General features: G+C 38.0%; 1 protein-coding gene across 6 annotated transcripts in view; it reads right to left on the bottom strand.

Annotated features, from left to right (window-relative positions):
• rxrbb (retinoid x receptor, beta b) overlaps positions 1-19,435 on the bottom strand; it is a 19,620-nt gene extending 185 nt beyond the window's left edge. Inside the window, exons 1-11 of one of the 6 annotated variants that reach the window (XM_079895932.1) lie at positions 19,293-19,435; positions 18,093-18,290; positions 17,828-17,975; positions 11,196-11,375; positions 7,044-7,195; positions 2,850-2,979; positions 2,365-2,497; positions 2,244-2,285; positions 2,031-2,122; positions 489-594; positions 1-87 (exon numbers count right to left, since the gene is read on the bottom strand). The exon at positions 1-87 is cut by the window's left edge and continues 184 nt beyond it. In XM_079895932.1, the coding sequence (XP_079752058.1) occupies positions 1-87; positions 489-594; positions 2,031-2,122; positions 2,244-2,285; positions 2,365-2,497; positions 2,850-2,979; positions 7,044-7,195; positions 11,196-11,375; positions 17,828-17,975; positions 18,093-18,239 (1,217 nt within the window). In that variant the 5' untranslated portion in view covers positions 18,240-18,290; positions 19,293-19,435. Of the gene's footprint in view, positions 88-488; positions 595-2,030; positions 2,123-2,243; positions 2,286-2,364; positions 2,498-2,849; positions 2,980-7,043; positions 7,196-11,195; positions 11,376-17,827; positions 17,979-18,092; positions 18,294-19,292 lie in introns of those variants that run through there. The other 5 variants (XM_079895930.1, XM_079895928.1, XM_079895931.1 and 2 more) reach the window with 5 other exon arrangements.
• Between the last annotated feature and the right edge of the window lie 289 nt (positions 19,436-19,724).

Genomic DNA, 19,724 nt, shown 5'->3' with positions numbered 1-19,724 from the left:
CCAATCAGTTTAAAGAAGAAAAGGTGCTCCAGACACTTAAGGCCAATGGAACGCAACGCAGGAAGCCGGAGGAGAAGCTTGGCAAACCTGTGAGTAAGCAAGCGGGCAGATTTTTTGGGGCGTCTGCCATACTCTAACAACCAGGAACACGGTATCATATGACTGTTCATGACTTTTATGAATGACAGTGTGAACTACGCTTGTGGATTTCACATAGAAAAAAGATCAGTCAATCATAAAATAGGTCATTACATGTACTAGTTTAAAAGGCACAACACCCGTTTAGTTATGAGGGTCAGTGAAAAGGTGGGCAAAGACTGAATTGTGCCCAATAGCATCATTTATTTGTATGTACAATATAATTTTTCAGAGCATCAGCACCTGCTTAAACTGGATTGGAAGTGTCTAGAGAATAAAACTCTGTTTTGGTGATGAAATACTGCGTAGGCTATTAGTGAATTCGCCCCATGTCAGTACAGAACACTCACCTCCCCTGCTGATCTGGATACTTCTGCTTGCAATAGGACTCCAGGGACGCGTATACTTTCTCTCTGAGAAGCTCCACCTCACTGCTGCTGGTCAGACCTTTGGCATCTAAGAAATATTGGAAATATTCAGCATAGACTTTAGGGTTTTTCTCCAGTTTTGATGTCAAAGGCATGCACAATATATATATTCTGCCAAAATGCAAGTCAAGGTGTTGACAAGCACAGTCAGTTCAGAGTAAAATCTAGATCTGCCAATCAGGTTTTGCTTAAAGGTGAAGTATGTAAGATTTGTTGTTATATCTCCCCCAAAATTATAAACATTGAGCGTTCCAGGCACCATATCAACATTGAGAGCAGTCCGCTCAGATCTGTCCATCTGTTTCATCAGCTCAGCCTATAGCAAGAGTTTGAGGCGTGGCTACTGTAGCAGAGGCTGAGGGCGTTTAGCCGGTGTGGGACCATGGCTGACGTGTTACATTGGATATTTGTTTTTACTTTCAGGTACAGAAGTGCAAGTCAAAATTCACTGCATTTAGACCTTAAAAAATGAAACAGGTCATGAACACGTCAAAGCAAATGGGGCATTGCAATGCTACGCGCTGGACACAATGGAATACCATACAGCATCATCATGCACCCGTTCAGAAAAACAAATTAACCAGTTTATAATGTTTACTTTGATGTGCAGACAGACTCAAATAGTTATGGCACATCATATTAAAAATTCGTCCATTGCAGATACGTTGGATGGGTTTATAAAAAGCTAAACACACACATTCGCTCTACATGGTGTGTCTACTCAATTGCTTACTCATGACACATAGCATCACAGCTAAAAGTATTCCTAATTTGTTGGCTATTTTATTGAAAGTAGCCAACTTTTACCTGTTGAGACATGCCTTTACAAACACCCGTATGGGCTGTGCTGTGATGTTTGACTTGAAGGAGGCGTGACGTGCAAAAGGACGATGGCAAAATCTGCTTCGTATTTGTAATTCTGCTAGGTTTCACTAGTGTCGCAGAAACTACATACTTCACCTTTAAATGGTTTATGACCTTAACCTGATAAAAGAACATAGTTTAAGGAATTTACATGACTTTACATGTTTTCAGGTAATTAAAGATATAATGTTATTCCAAACCAGATGTTTTGATATTTAGAAGAATGTACATTTATTTTGAAGAATGTTTAACCTTTTTTGTCAATACAATGAAAGTCACTGGTGTCCAAAATAACACTGGACCACACTGACTGTACGGACAAAAAAAAAAAAAAAAAAAACATAGGAGACATTTTTTTTTTTAAATATCTTCTTTTGTGTTCCACAGAGGAAAAAACTCAAACAGGTTTAGAACAACAAAAAGGTGAGTAAATGATGACTATAAACTATCCCTTTAAATTTTTTTACAATCAATCAATATAAAGTAACAAACGTAAAGAAATAAGACAAATTCAGAAATATATCATCCATGGAACTGTTACTGACATTTTCCTTTAAATAGATTCTAGAGCAAGCAAAAAATCTACAAAAAAATGCATACCTGGGTTAAACAGAACTATGGCACGCAGACAGCCAAGTTCAGATTTGTCCATTTGCATATCACGCATCTTACAGACCAACTCAGTCAGCACCCTGCAGATGTGTAAGAAATGAGAAAAATAACCATACAATGAGGTCTAAATCACCTGAAAGGCAGAATTACTGGTACCACAGACATTAGATAAATATAGGTGAAGAAGATGTTAGGCATTACCTGTCGAATAAGGCTCCCACCTCTGCACTGTGTGCACTCTCCCTGTACAGACATTATGAACATTAAGCCTATAGAAATACTACATAATTAAACAGATGTAAAACACAGAGTTCAGTGTGACCTGTCAAAAAAGGCCTCCACTCCCAGGTTGTGAGTGCTGTCTCTGGGCACATGTAGACCTGTGGCCAACAGAATCTCATCCTTCACACTGATGGAGCGGTGAGAGAAGGCAGCGATCAAGAGCTCATTCCATCCTGTTATAAAAATATCACATTCATATAGTAAAACACTTTCCATGTACATTTACATGTATGCCCTTAACATAACTCGTTCAAGCGCTCTATTTTTTCATCCAATCCTTTTTTCTTTGTCAGTGCATTGCATCTTGCTGTTTTTAGTGTCTTGTGCCATGAGTGTTGCATTTTAAGACAAACATATATAACTATTACATCCTTGGATCTATTCCCTTTAGCTATTCTACATCTATCCGTCCTGTGTAAACATCTTATATTTCTCTTCAGAATGCTGAGTAATTTTTTATATATATTCATATTTAAGATATTAGCTGCAACTCAAAATGAGTGTGAGAATGTCTGACGCTCGTACCAGCCCTGAGCAGAATGACTTGGTCATCCAGGGGCAGCTCAGAGAAGTGAGGGATTCTCTTGGCCCACTCCACCAGAGTGAACAGCTGTTTGTCTGCAGCCTGGCAGATGTTAGTGACTGGATCATTGGACTGGAGAACAGAGAAGTCAGTGGAGGAGAGAGTTAGAGCAAATGGACAACATAAAGGGAATTTGTGAACTGATAAACATCTTAGGGCTTCATTCCTGTCAATCAGAGGTGTAAAGTCCAGGTTCAGAAAGTAAAAGTCCTCCTCAGTATTTTGTTCCAATCACCTGGATTTGCTAATCAGCACAGTTTTTCAGCCAGGAGATAGAACTTATCAGTGAAATCAGCTGCCAAACATATGGCAGGACTTTTACTTTCTGACCCCTGGACTTTACACCTCTGCTGTCAATCTGTCTCTGTGGGGATATTCAACTCCAAACACTGAGAATTCAAAGACATTTTAGGAGTAAGATGTTAATCTCTAAACCAGCTCTGGGAAAACCAGTATTTAAACAGCTTAAAATAAGGGATTTTTCACCCAGCAGGAAACTGACAACAGTTGACAACAATCAATGCTTGGCATAACTTCGCAAATACATTTCTGAAACCTTTTTACCAGCTTCTGCATCTTCCATTTCAAGGTGACTGCTAACACTGAGCATGTTTACATGAACACCAATAAGCTGATAGCTCCCAAAAATCAGCTTACTGAAATAACCCATTGTACGGGTTTACAGTAACCCAGAAAGTAAACCACCTTTACAAGACTTTACAAAGAAAATCAGGTTATTTCCCAGTACTAAGTACACAAATCAAGTACTTGACTAAAAGTACAGATACCCTAATACAATATTACTCCAATTAAAAGCATTTTTCATTTTCAATTTTACTTGAGTAAAAGTACAAAAGTACTTAATATTTATTGTACTTAAGTATATTAAAAGTAAAAAGTACTGATCGATGAACTATGCTGTACTACTTATTAAACTTCAATATACTAAAATATAAATTTAAATTACTGATAATTCAAGTGTGAATTCATATAGGCCTAGTATTTTTTTTTTTTTTTTAAAGAGAAAAACTAAATATGTGTAGCTAAATATGTGGCTACAAATACAATACAATGTACAGACTTCACATGGGGCAAAATATGTTCACATTTTAAGATGAACAGTATGCAGATTTACTAGTTTTATATCATTTGGAACAGCTATAGCAGCAGGAAAGATGCATGAACATTAAAGGAGAACTCCGGTCAATTTTAACATTGAGCTCATTTTTTTGTAAATTTGGAGTGCTGTCAGTACAGAGAACAACGACAAAAATCGGTGTTGCCTACATCGTGTTATCCTCTTTTTAAAATTTGCACCCTGTTGACTTCAATGGGGCAAGTTTTAAACCTGCTTTTAGCCTCTTAACATCCTTGATGTGTCATTACAAGTGCACAGCCATGTGAGTGATTCCTTCAGAGTGAACACGGGTGAATCTGACTGCAGTAGATGTGAAAGATATGAATAAAAATGATAAAATTTCAGCCAGCGCACATACCTGTATTTACATCCTGTTTTCGGCTGAAGTCCACAGTAGTCGATTGTCGAGTTCGGGCGCATGATCGTACGTACTAAACCTATGCGCGTGAACTCGACAATCGACTACTGTGGACTTCAGCCGAAAACAGGATGTAAATACAGGTATGTGCGCTGGCTGAAATTTTATTATTTTTATTCATATCTTTCACATCTACTGCAGTCAGATTCACTCGTGTTCACTCTAAAGGAATCACTCACATGGTTGGGCACTTGTAATGACACATCAAGGATGTTAAGAGGCTAAAAGCAGGTTTAAAACTTGCCCCATTGAAGTCAACAGGGTGCAAATTTTAAAAAGAGGATAACTCGGTGTAGGCAACACCGATTTTTGTCGTTGTTCTCTGTACTGACAGCACTCCAAATTTACAAAAAAATGAGCTCAATGTTAAAAATGACCGGAGTTCTCCTTTAATTTTTGTTATTTTACCAAAAATTGCTGTACAGATGGTGTCACAAAAATGCAGACAAGCATTTCAATGGCTTTAAACAACTCGCCCCTTTACAGCAAATTCACTTCACAAATAACTGACAGTCATGACCTAAATGTGATTTCATTTACAATAATCAATACTAAAATTAGGCATTAGTAACTTACTTTTTACAGCATCCATAGCGCACATGTTCAAGCTCTGACCATATTCCAGTTCTTGGCTTATTTTAACCGGATCACTGAATCAGTGAGCTGTTGACTCGAGAAACACTGTAATCGGATCAGTCCGATTCACAAAGGAATCGTTCAGTGTAATTTGTGAACCAATTAACTTAGGTCCATTGGAAGGAATCAGCTCGTTCATGAATCTGACATTTTTATCGCATTTCTTCCATTCAAAATAACGAGGAATCTGACTCAAGAGTATTCCATTTGTTATGCAGGTTGTGCTGTTAAATTAAGCACAAAAAACCCTCCCAAAAAAACAATATGTTCAATATGGGAAACAAACCCCTATTCTCTCCTCTTGCAGTTTCTGCGAATGTAGCATTTTGACTGTTCCACTTCTACTTCGGCTGCACGAGATGAGAAGGCGATTTTACAATTTTTTGGGACAGGAAAGAGTCTGAGTATATAATATTATTCCACCCGCAGTGAAACACTCACTCTGACTGGATGTCCTTAAATTTGCAGTAAGGATACTTTCCTGTTTTCCATAGTAAGACTATGCACACATGTAAGCACACTTGAATAAGTCGGCAGAACACAGGCTATAACCATGCGCATTGTCGGCTTATTAAACAATCGTTTAAGAATGTGTATCTAAACATGCTCAATGAAACAATGGGGGCAAGAGCAAAAGAAACACTAAAAGCTTTCAACACTGAATCATCAAACACAGCTGAATTCAAATATGTTTATGTTGGCCTGAAAAATAAATACACAGAGACTTTTCAATGAAATTAACATTTTAATGAAGAATGAAAATTGCTGGCTACACTGGATAAAAAAATTTTTTTTTTTTTTACTTTTGTTTTTAATTTGTATTTATATTATTAATTTATATTACTTAAAATGTTATTATATTACATTTTTATTATTATTATTATTATTATCTTTCTTTAATTGATTAATTAGTTAATTCAATTGGTGTTATGCTGTGTTATAATAACTAAACATTGTATAACATTTTAAAATGATTATAAATTGAACAGAACCGTTCAGAAACCAATGCAACTCTGCCCTTTATCAGTGTTGTTCAAGGCAGTATCGACTAGAGCTGCACGATTCTGGATAAATTGAGAATCACGATTTTTTTGCTTCAATTCTGAACAGACAACTAAACAAAATAACGTAATTTACTAGAGGTTCAGACAAAAGGTTAACTGCTGCAGTCTCTTTAAAAAAATTAATTAATCTGAATGAATTATTTTTAAAAAACAGTTTGAATGATGATTCAATGGCTCACTCATAAAGACTTCACTTGTTACATTACTGGATGAATCAGCGTTTTTGAACCAATCTCTTGAACAAATGATTCAATGACAAATACATTTATTAAATCACTTGTCGCCACCTAGTCATGTATTGATGCAATCGACACAATCGTTATTTGAAGTATCAAGTTACTTTCAAAAGGCGATTAGCTCTATATTGATTCCTTTCGTAGACAAGTTTATATCTGAACTATAAACTTTTATTCCAGTACTTCTGTGATAATATTTGTAAGACAGAAATAATGATACTGTGTGGTTGAAAAGACTGTTTGTGATGGTGTTTCATACCTATACATGACAACTGCTTTCTCTGGGTCAGCGGCAGCGCCACCGCAGATTGGAATGTTGAGGTGTGATTTTGTCAAAGGTTTAATAGACAGACGAATTTCTGCCATTTAGGAATGAATTTCCGATCTTTTAACGATTAATCATGCAGATCTGGTATCAACTTTAAAAAAACTATTCAAAAAAATATAATATTACTTTTTTGACATACTATTGATACAAATTATACTATTTGGCTAATATAAGTACATCTGCACCCTTCAACAAAGTGCTTAATTCCCATTTCTCCTGGAAAGGTGCCAGGTTCTTTAGTTATGTTATGTGTTTTGTAGACTTTCCAAACAAATAGCATAATACACAGCTATCAGTGGCATGTAAATACACTCACTGAACCAGTGGCATCAGAGTGCAGGTTTGTTCTGTGCTCTACAGCTGTCTCGGCCTCCAGGATCTTCTCCACAGGCATCTCCTCATTGGCTGCACTGCTGAATTCATAGTCTCCATCCCGCTCCTTGTTCTTCTGACGCTCATCCTGAACAGCTGGGGCAGAACAAAAGATGAGATACTCATAAATGTCAAGGAATCAGCCAGGCCACTGAGTGGTGTTGGCTAGTGGTTCAAGTTCTGGCCTAGAAAACCGAAAGATGCAATTCAAAAACAACCATTGTGTCCCTAAGCAAGACACTTAAGCCCCTTTCTTACAGCGCGAAATTGCCGTAAAATTGCTAGAGTGCCTTCTGTGTGAACGCAAACACGTCACGGGATTGATGCCGGGATCGATGCCGGGATGGGGACCTAGTAACATTGCCGGGATCAGTCCCGGAACGCGCCCTGTGTGAACAAAAGCCAGGACCACTGCCGTAAAAGGGTATTTTGTTGCTCTTAGAATTCATAAGAGAATTAGAAGAAAGTTTGTGTTCGTCATCAACAAAGAAAGAACGAAAAAATGTCTGCAAAATAGAATGAAGAAGAGATCGTTCGGCAGCTTTGTGGAACGGTACACGATGCGTTTGTGTACGACCGAATCCGGAAAAAAATGGGATCTTTACGGGATGTGTGTGAACGCACTCACAGATTCCGGGAAAATCACTGGCAGTGTGAATAAACCTTTCCAGAATCTCTGTGTGAAAGGGGCTTTAATGGCAGATTGCTGTAGGTGGACTGTCCCTGTACTAAGTGTACTTTAATGCCGGGTTCAGACTACAGGATATTAGCACGATTCTTTTGACAGAGTGTCGTGGTGATTCGTAAACGACAATGAGCATCGGGATGCAAGAATCAATCATTTTATCTCGTATGCCGTTCAAAATCACATCATCGGACACTGACTATCATAACAGATGAAAATATTGTGTATTCAGAACCTGACACAAGTTGCTTGGATCAAAGTGACATCTAAATAACTAATTACGAACCAAATGACCACTTACAAAAGTCAAGACCAAGCTTCAAGACCAGACTTGCGTTCTGTCATTTATGACAATAATAAATAACTAATTATTGATTTTCTATAAAAATCACCATCACTGTGTTCAATTTCAAATTTTTGACTTAAACATTGATATACATATCCATTTTACATATCAATAATTTTTTTTATTTTTTTTTTATTATTTAAGCAAATATGGACCCTTTCCACAGACTGTGATAACGTGTTTCCACAGCATCGCATACATAGTACATTTTTACAATTTTTATTTATTTAATTAACATTTCATTTTCATGTGTTCCTTTGTTCAATTTTCCCACTCCTCATTATTAGTTCATATGTGTCAGCTGGGTTCTATTAATCATCCTCATTGTGTTTGGTATGTAAGTTGGTCCCTCACATTCATTCTCTGTTCGATCACCGTTATGTGTTGCTCAGCCTGTTAGTCTTCTGGATTGTCATTAAAACTTTGTATTGGAACTAATCTTTTTCTTCGTCTGCCTTCGTGCAACCCACCATGACAGATGATCGGACCGCCCAATATGGACTAATGGGCTAAGTTTGACCTTAAAGAACCTGTTCTGGATCAGGGCGAACTTCCACAACATCATCAACCTTCCAGACACCACCGGACTGAGTTGGAGAGCGTCACGCCCCGATTCAGAGCACAACCAGACCCAGAGCCTGTTTCACCAGCGTCGACCACGGAGAAGTCACGTGGGCCCCCCGCAGACAGAGCGGCACCACCCGCCGCGAAGAGTAAGCCAAAGCCAGAGGAGAAGAGGACAGAGTTTACCATCGCCCTGGAAGCAGTGCCCCAGCGTGGATCTGACCAGGGGTGTGAGCCCGAGACACAAGCGGCCTAGGGAACTGAGACGAAGGACTGGCTGATAGACTTCGATGGGGACTTGTCAGCTCCCACCCTATCCCACCCGATATCTAATTCATCTGTATTATCCAAAGAGAACTGGGAATTATTTTTTGCTCTATCCTGTATGAACTGTGTCATGATTACCTTTATCATTTCAAGTCTTGTTTCATCGCCACCATCACAGAGCTCTGCCAGTCCTCCAGTCCCATCGCTGCCGGATGCTTGCAGCCCTGCGCCGTCTCTGGGGATTCCCTGCAATGACATCGAGCCGCAGGTCGAGCAACCACCAGCAGCACCTATCCAGGATGGTACCTTCGGCTCCGCCTCCAGCCTCGGATCCCTTCGCGCCATCTCGGCCTGTCGGCTCCGTCTTGGCTCCTCCCACCTTTGGCTCCACCAGAGACCCTCAGTCTAGTGGCTCCTCCGGATTCCCTCATCCCACCGGCTCCGTTTGGTTAGTCGTCACACAACTTCCGCCACAGACTTACGGGCCATCCGCTGCACTCCCTCCCTCCACCCCTTCGGCTGCAGCAGGTTCCTCCCTCCCATCGACATCGCCTCTGTCCTCGCCCACACCGTCATCGTCCCAGCCCTCGGGTATTCTGGCTCCACCTACAATGCTCGTCGCAGCAACATTGCCTGGGTCTCCTGCACCAGCGATGTCGCTCGGTCTTCGCCAGTGTATCCACCAGCTCTGTCTCCGTCGGTCGTCCCCCAGATGCCGTCAGCCACCATAACACCATCTTGGCTCCTCCCTCCTTTGACTCCGCCATGGGCTGTCGGCACTGGGGAGCTCTGAGTCTGTGCCATCGGCCAACCACCATTGTCGTCGCCAGGGGATCGTCGTCCTACCATCACCATCCTTTTGTGTTGTCTGCCTCTCACCAGCCCTTCACCAACACATCGTCCTCCTCCAAAGCCGCCTCTGGCCCTCCCTCTGTTGTTTGACCATGGTGGGTGGTCGCACCTTCCCAGGGGGCGATATGTCACCATTATGTTCTGTTAGTTTCATTCTCATGTGTTCCTTTGTTCAGTTTGCCCGCTCCTCATTATTAGTTTATATGTGTCAGCTGGGTTATTTTAATCATACTGATTTGTGTTTGGTATACAAGTTGGTCCCTCACATTCATTCTCTCACCGATCACCATTATGTGTTAGTGTGTGTTGCTCAGCCTGTTTGTCTTCTGGATTGTCATTAAAAGTATGTATTGGAACTAATCTTCTTCTTCGTCTGCCTTCCTGCAACCCACCATGACAATAACACTATACTTTGTATTACAATACCTTGGCAGTAAATACAAAATAATGCTTAACACTAGTACAATGGCTGAGGAAGTGATGGCATATGACATCTTTCTCTCTTCTGACTGCTGTAATAAATCTCCCTATATTTTTTTTCCCTCTTTTGGAAAGAAAATCATGGACTTTTTTTTATTTTGTTATTGGAGCAAACAAGCATACAAAAATTATATTTACTGCCATCTCCCGTTTACCACAATAGAAGTTTGTGCTATGGCAACTTCCACGTCTGAGAACCCTGAAAATGTCAAAAAGTCCATTATATAAAATAAATATTACATTTATTGCAGCATTATTGTGCATGGGTACTATTTGTAAAATTAAATTATATGTTATCCTAAACATTAATCTGTAACCTTGTTCTTTATGATATCGGAATCAGCTATTAAAAAAACCCTAATGGTTGACCACTACTTTTTGATTTTGATTTTTTTTTTTTTTTTGTCCTTTTTGTTATTACACATCTAAAAAAAAACTATCAGTTCATGAACCTTGAGAACACATAATATAGCAATAGTTCTCAGCTCATTGAGTAATTTGTGAACCACACAAAGGATTCAGTGAGTAAGGCGTTGAATGCAGATATGAACCATTAATGGAAGTTAATGTCATGAAAATCACAACTAGTTCTTAGTTCCCAAACCTAGTTTTTGTCCTGCTGGTTGTTTCCCACCCATCTGTCAGGGGCTGTGGACTAATAGGCCATTTGTTCCTATATTGTTTTACTAAATACAATCAATCCATCACTGTCACTTCGCTTCAGATGATCACTGAATTTCCATCACATAATGCTGATCTACCATAAAACCTATTCAAACACTACTACGTTTCACCTCATCCATTCTCCACCTCTAGTACCTAAATATTACTAAACAGACAACTGATGTATTAGTTCACACTACAGGAGACATGTCTTAAGTGGAAGACTGACAGGTACCCACCCTCTCTTTTCATTCCCATGGCCAGGCACTTCTGATAGCGGCAGTACTGGCAGCGATTGCGCTGACGTTTATCGACCAGACACTCCTTGTTGTCCCTGCAGGTGTAGCTCAGGTCCTTCCTGACTGTGCGCTTGAAGAAACCCTTACAGCCTTCACAGCTGTACACACCATAATGCTTCCCTGCACACACAAACCATGTTCACATTACCTCTGAGATGCAATGAAATGTCATTTTTTAAAACGTTCACTGTAAACAACATCCTCTGTCCAAGGATGCTTAAGAGTCAATGACAAAAAAGTAAGTTCACAGCAACATCATCCAACATTTAGTAGAAAACATGTTACAAATTCTTAGTAATGTACTCTTTGTATTTATTTTAGTTTCATGTGGTTTAAAAAAACTATACCATTTTCAAGAAAACTTTTCAAGAAAAATGACTGCAAAAATGTTGTGTGGTTTAACCATCAATAAATATATTTTCCCTACAACTTGAATACATGTGTAAAGGTCTTAATCATTGTTTTCAAAAATTTCTGAAATAAATATATTTTTTACATTGTCTTATGCTTTAAAAATTATCAGCATGTAATTACAGCGTAATTCCTTTCTGTAATTACATCGGTAATTACACTGCTGACCCTTCCCTTAACACACACTTAAACCTACCCATTCAACCAACCCTGTCCTTAACCGTACCTGTATCCATCTCAATAGAAGCAAACGTGTTTTGCAATTGTGATTTATGTAATGGGTATTTTCAACATTAAATGTACAGAGAAATGCAGACTAAGGATGCTCAGGTCAAAGGCCATATATACTTAAACAAAAAGTGCTTAACACAGTAGAACTAACAGTCATATGATTAGCTTAGATTAGTGCTGCACGATTAATCATATCGCAATCGCAATGTCAAGCCTATGCGATTATATGACGCAAAATGCTGCGATTTTATGTAATAAATAAATTTGGGCTGTCAAGGTTAACACGTTAAATTGATTAAATATTGAAAAAATATTTAACGCAATCAACGCAGCATCCGTTAATTGTTGTCACTCGTGTGGGTGTTTGAATCAAGATCACAGTCTTTTAAAGATGAATCGTGCAGCGATCTTCCATTTCGTCTGTCTATTAAACCTTTGACAAAATCATATCGCAAAAGTCAAATCTGTGTTGGCGCTGCCGCTGACCCAGAGAGAGTTGTCATGAAACAGTAGTCTTTTCCTCATAGTATCATTATTTCTGTGGTACAATAGTTCAAATTATCATAGAAGTACTGGGATAAAAGTTTAAAGTTCGAATATAAACACTGATGTCTATGATAGCGATGACATCGGTGGTCATCACAAGGTGGCGACAAGTGACTGCTAAAAAATGAATTTGTTATTGAATCATTTATTAAAGAGAATGTAGAATGTATGATGCTTCATGAGTCAGAAAAATGACTCATCTTATACATCATGTACAGTCTGTATAAGTGTATGATTTAACTTTTCCCCATGGTCTAGTGTTAAAAAATAAAATAAAATAAAATAAAATAAAATAAAATAATTCGCAATACTTGTAGAATCGCAATTCTTTAAAAAAATCGCAATACATATCGTATTGGCACCCAAGTATCATGATAATATTGAATCAGGAGATAAGTGTATCGTCCCAGCCCAAATCGCAATATTGATCTCAATAATCGCAATATGACATTTTCCCCAAATCGTGCAGCCCTAGCTTAGATCATTACAAACCAATCACCAGAACAAATTACAGTGAAAAAGTGACTTGAGTGACATGGATTTTTACTCAACTGTATGATTTATGTACATGTACCTTTCTATTCAGAAGACTCACTTGGTTGTTGTGGCCAATGATCTCCCCGCCGTGAATAAAACTTAATTTCTACAAAGAGCAACCTGGGAGTAGTGTCAGATATTTGCTGTGCAGCTGAGGAATAGAAGTACTAAAGATTCTACAGTCAAAAGACCACTGCAGAGACAGTGATAGTGTTGGAAGACTATAGAGTCGCCCTCGGGGTGAGGCTGTAATACTCTCAGTTAGTATTAATGATCCTGTGTCGGACCAGCGTTCATGACACACCAAAATCTCACCAACCGAAAAAGTAATTTCCAGATTTCCTGAAATGGTTTTGGAGGGCTGAAATCATTGAACAAAACATGTAGGGATACACATATTGATTTTATTATAATACTAATATAAACATGTATTAAATGTATTAAAGGAGTAATGAAATATAATTACAGTATTTTTGAGATTAAGCTATAGCATTTGTGCTTCAGTTTTTCATACAAATACTATATAAACCATATTGTTACATTTTACCATGGTTTTGAGGTGCTTACCTGTGCCAATCATGATCATTATGGATGACCAATGGTTAATTTTAATAAAACTCAAATTTTACCATTTAAAGGGTTAATTCACCCAAAAATTAATTCACGTCGTGCAACTGTAACTTCTGTGTTGTGGTGACGTACAACACAGAAGCACTGCGCTGTTACACTACGTGAATTCACTCAGGCCCACAGAGAAGAAAATGAATAGTTGAATAAAGTTGTTATTTTTGCGCACAAAAAGTATTCTCGTCGCTTGATAAACTTATGGTTGAGCCACTGTAGTCACTAGGACTATTTTAACAATGTCTTTACAAACTTTTCTGGGCCGGCAAGTTTCAATCCCATAGAAGCCTATGGAGGAGTGATCCAGCTCTCAGATTTAATCAAAAATATCTTAATTTGTGTTCCGAAGATGAACGAAAGTCTTACGGGGTTGGAACAACATGAGGGTAATTACTGACAGAATTTTCATTTTTGGGTGAACTAACCCTTTAAATCTTACATTTTAAAATATAAAAATGAGGTTGTTACAATTTTTTCAGATGTTACTGTTTTTGTTAATGAACAAATATATATCTGCATCCGAACTTAAGCTACTACTACTGTCAACTCAAGCTGCTGTCAAATGTGCATTTCTAATAGACAAAAACAGGCAATATTATTATTATTGCAGCCTGCACTGCAAACTGTGCTGAAGATACACGTAATCAAAGTCAGGCAACACAAACCTGTTTAACGATTTATAATAATATCACCTGTTAGAACATGCAGAAACTAAGAAATACATTTTTCTATTAAGACATTTATTTTGCTGAGGAAAAGTTACTGGAAAAGTGTAAAGAATAAAAAAATGTGAAATGTTTATCATGTTCTGACAATAAAGAGAAGTTTAAAACCACAATTAACGGTCTGGTTGCTACAACTTTCACTTAAGAGCAAAAATCTGCCTTTAAACTTGAAATAAAGATTTGACATTAATAGTGATAATTATCGATAGATATGAACATTATTATCCATTTATTTTTTGGCCATATCGCCCAGCCATTGTGAGAATAGACGCCTCTCATCAAAACCACGTAACTCTCTTGTGTACGTGAGTACAGCCGTTACCAGAAGCCAAGTAAAGTTTTAAATATATTTTTCTTTTTTTTTAACAAAAACGCATCGCTTCGCTTCAGAAGGCATTAATCCACTGGAGTCATATGGATTACTTTTATGGTGTTACTTTCTATTGTGTTCGACTGAAAGAAAAAGTAATATACACCTAGAATGGCTTGAAGGAGGGATCATTTTTATTTTTGTGTGTGAACTATTCCTTTAATAAAAAAATAAAAAACTGCTATTAAGTAAGGAATAATTAACGATGGGCTATCGAATTATTAGAAAAATAATGTAGGGCTGCAAAACGATTATTCGCGACTAATCGTTTGCAGAATAAAAGTTTTTGTTTACATCATATATGTGTGTGTACTGTGTATAATAATATGTATATATAAATACACAAACATGCATGTATATATTTTAAAAATATTTACATGTTTATATACATTTTTATATTTAAATATAATTTATATTATATATAATTATAAATACTTAATATATAAATAGATTTTTTTCTTAAAATTATACATGCATGTTTGTGTATTTATATATACATAATTATTATACACAGTACACACACATATATGATGTAAACAAAAACTTTTATTCTGCAAACGATTAGTCGCCATTAATCGTTTTGCAGCCCTAAAATAATGCACACCTGAGGTGGTATTGCGGCCACGACGTGAAGCATTATTTATCTGATAATTCAATAACCCAGTGAATTATTGCGGTTATATTATGGTCACCCCACCTCAAGACATTGTTTCAAATGTTTTATTTCAAGACATTTGTCAGAGTTTGTCCTTAAAATGCTACTGTGTGTACAGAACTAATTTCTTAGACATCTCTTCCCAAAACTGTTTCAAGAACAGCGACGTTGCTGCCTTGTAGGCTAACTGAGAACTGTCAAGTAGAGTCCTGCACGGGTCCGATTTTGTAAATCCGCACCCGCCCGTACCCGCAGTGCTTAAAACCGCATCCGACCCGTTTTCCGACAGCAGCACTAATTAAAATCCGCACCTGACCCGACCCGCTTAAAATAGAACCAACACCCGACCCGCACCCGAAATAAAATCAGTTTAGCCAATCACATTATAGACACATTTATACATTTGTAACATTTTACCAATCGAACAGACGCGGCTACAACACTATATGCCACGCAATTTCGTCTAGCCTACATCTGACAATTTTGGGTTCAAACACGCCCTGCACACCACACATACTTAGTGTTAAATTTGAAAAATACTGTTCGATAGAACTGATTGCTTTGTTACCACAGTTATCTGCATGCTTCCTCGGCGATGAAGTTCCACATTTGCGGCTATCCAACACGAAAATGCATGCAGCAAATAAGCAGTTCACAATATTTTCTTCAGATAACTCCAAATTTCTCCCACACACTGGACTTGATTTTTGATGACGTATTGTCGACAACTTTACAATCTCCACTAGCTATTTTTTTCTTCAACTCCTCAGCATCCATCTCGACGACTGCAAGCAGATCGTGCACGCGCGCGGTTATGATGAATTTTTAAAAGTGAAAGTAGCCTATAGGTAACATAATAGATTCCTGGGAGGGCGTGGCGCGTGGGCACAAATAAACTGATGTGGATTTTAAATTATTTTATCAACTTGAAATACAGGCATATTTTTGTAGATGTGTTCCTAAAAATATGCATATATTTTTACGTTTGCATGTGATTGTTTTAAACCCGTGTTTAGACCCGTGTTTCCCCCGTGTCCGACCCGACCCGCACCCGTATCCGACACAGTTGGATATTTTTCACCCGTTTGAGCAAAATTTGCGGGTCACCCGAACCCGTGCAGGAAATTATTTTGCAAAAAACTGATGAAGTTGTGGGGCAGTGCTGACAAGAAGTTTCTGTGCACGCATATGTTTCTGTTTGTGTGCAAGTGTGTGAATCTGTACTGCATGTATGTGTTTGGGAATGAGAGCAGGAGAAAGAGAATGTGCTTTCCATATATAATTAAATGTAATTTTGTGGTGAAAACAGAGAAATAGTTTGTCAGTGTTTTTTTCTTCTTCATATTATTTGTTCTATCTATTTGCTTGATCAATGTCCTTGTGGGTTTTGGTTCTTTTGCTGCTGTAGGCTATAAGGACCTTGAAATCACCGGAATCATTTGACAAAATGATATGGAACTGTAAAACGGTCAAGACCAGCCAGGAACTACTTTAGCTGTAAGTTTAGTGGAAAATAATCGCACACCTTAGAACAGTGGTTCTCAACCTTTTTTTCCACTGGGCCGCACTATGGTCCAAGTTCAAGTCTCACGGGCCGCATATCATTTACATTTGACGCAAACCAATCAGATGGCTGCCCATCTTGCTCATTGACAGAAAACTGATTCTTCCATTTTTCCAGTAAAGTTACTTTCCTACCTTCGCTTCTAATGCTACAACTCTTTTTATTTGCATGTATTCTCTCCTCATTTAGTTGGGGATATATATCCATACAAAAAAAGTTTTTTTTTAATTTTTTTTTTTATATGGCTACTGGCACTATTGGAATTCAGCCAAGCGCGCACTTGTGAGTGTTAACTGCGTTGGTTCAGTACATAGTAGGTCCCCGCATGTCTGAAAATAATATATGATCACCAAAATTATTTGATATGACAAAAAAAAACCCATTATAGTTCAAACTTGTATTTGTTTAAACCATTTTAATTTAATTGTAAAACAAAAATAAATTGTAAAACTGGAATTTATTTTTTAAATGTGGTCGGCATATCGTGGGCCGCAGGTTGAGAACCACTGCCTTAGAACGTTTGTCAACCAATCAGGTTCATCATTTAACAGGTTTGCTATTGCTGTGATCTAATGTGAGTGACAGGTTGTCCTGCCCTCAAACCTGTAAACACGTCGTCAGAGAAGAGAAGAGACTGTGTACTATACTACTATGTACTGTACCTATATAACCAATTAATTGATATCAGATCAAAATCATGACCAAAAATAATGCTAGAATATCAATATGTAAAATATGTTTAGCTGAAATATTGAGAAACATCTTGTTGCTGAAGAACTTTACCATAACAAGCAAACCAAGTTCAAATGGTTTGGGTTTTCGGGTAAATGAAAATGTTGGTTAAAAAAAAGGATTTTGGTGCATCACTAATAAAAAGGCAATCTGAAAGCTCTACGTTCTAGTACATACCAGAGGAGCGGTCCCCACAAATGGCGCACATCCGTTTCTGGGATAGCATTGGCCCAGAGCCACTGACAGATTTCAAGCCAAAGGGGGGTTTCACATCATCAGAGCTGCTGACAGCATGTAACCCAGACACAGACATTGAGGAGTTTATCTGCTAGAGATAAATAAACAAGAAGTGATGATTAGACCAAAGTCATCAGGAACACAATAAAAGACTAGCAATACAGTACTTTTATCATATGGAGAAGAACTTGAATGTGTGGCTCACTTGAGAGTTGGACATGGGTCCATAGCCGACGGATGGGGTGCCGGGAATGCCGGGAGAGCCGATGGACGAGCTGACGGCTGACAGTGGTGAATCTATGGAGCTGACAGGGCTACTGACGGCAGAAGTGGAGGGCGGTAAGGTGTTCATAGATGCACGCTAGACTGGCCAACAGAGAGGACACTGTTGATCTTTGATAATCTACTGAAAGAAGAGATTAATAACAATGGACTTAAAGACAGGAAACACTGAATGTGATGGAAGCGTTCCGTCATATTCCTGTATATGTCATTAAAGTCCCAAAATGGTCATTTCAATGAAGAACGGAAAAAGAAAGCAAAGCTGGTGCCATAATCACAATATCTACCATTTCAAATGTGTTTCCTATTGAATATCTCAGAAAATATGGAAAACATTTTACGATGTGTACTTTAGGAAAGAAACTGGGGCGTTTTGTCTGCTGTTTACTGCTCTATTAATCCTGCTGCAGATTAGGCCAATGTCTAAGGATGTGTCTCAATAAACTAAGAAGCTGCATAGCTAGACAGCATATTGGACAATAATGGGCGAGTTCGAACGTTATAATATCAGTAACGTTATATGATGCCCTACAATGCAGTCTATGTAGGTAGCTCACTAGATTCAAAACTTTGAACACGCCCATATATCCCAAAATGCTGTCTAGGTAGGCAGCTCACTAGGTTTTGGGATGCAGCCTAAATCTGTTCCTTATAATCACCCCCACCAAAACTGACACTATCAGCGCTAATGTCTGCCAACTCCTTTTATAATTGATATTGTATGGCTAAGAGCGAAAAAAAATTGTCATATGCACATTTTAACACGATCACGGGCGTTATTTTGATGCTCCTGACAGCATTTGGATAATTTATTATGTAGCACGCAGCACTGAGTGAGCGCAGCTAACAACGGCTAACGGGCTGTTTATGATTAAAAGAAAACCATTTGGTCCACCCTTATCATTCTTAATACCCTGTTCAAAACGGATAAATGACACTGTTTACAAATAATTATAATTTTGTGCAGCATACAAACCCTTGTATGCTACAACACAAATGTCGAGGCGAAATAATACGACAAGCCCCCGTTAGCTTAGCCTAGCCCGTCCAAGTGTTTGTTTGTTTTTCCGTCATTTTTACAGAAGTTTGCAGAGTTTATATGAGCATATGTACTCATTCTCACCTAAGAAACCCCGAATCCTCCAACAGCAACGATGTGTGTCCTTTAAAGCATCGTTTCATCTATATTTTACAGTTTAAGCTATAAATGTTTGCTTCCAGACAAATACCTTCTAAGTCAAGCCTCCTAGTGGACACCGAGAGTCTGTTCACATAAGAAATATATGCAAGCAAATAAATAAATAAACAAATAATTAAATAAATATACACGCTGAGAACTACATGTTCTTTTGGTTTTTAAATGTGATATTTAGTCTGAACACTTATTTGAAATCACATAAATATTGTTATTGTTAAAATCATAAAAAATATTGTCACATAAATATTGAAATCACATAAATATTGCCAACTGTTTAAAAAAAAAAAAAAAAAAAAAAACAGTTGGCACAGTAGGCTATACCTATATTTTATAAAAAATTATCAACTTCTGGTCATA

The sequence above is a fragment of the Squalius cephalus genome, assembly GCF_949319135.1.
Source record: "Squalius cephalus genome assembly, chromosome: 15".
NCBI lineage: Eukaryota > Metazoa > Chordata > Actinopteri > Cypriniformes > Leuciscidae > Squalius > Squalius cephalus.
The sequence above is the reverse complement of the archived record's forward strand: the minus strand, read 5'-3'. Positions and strand labels throughout refer to the sequence as shown.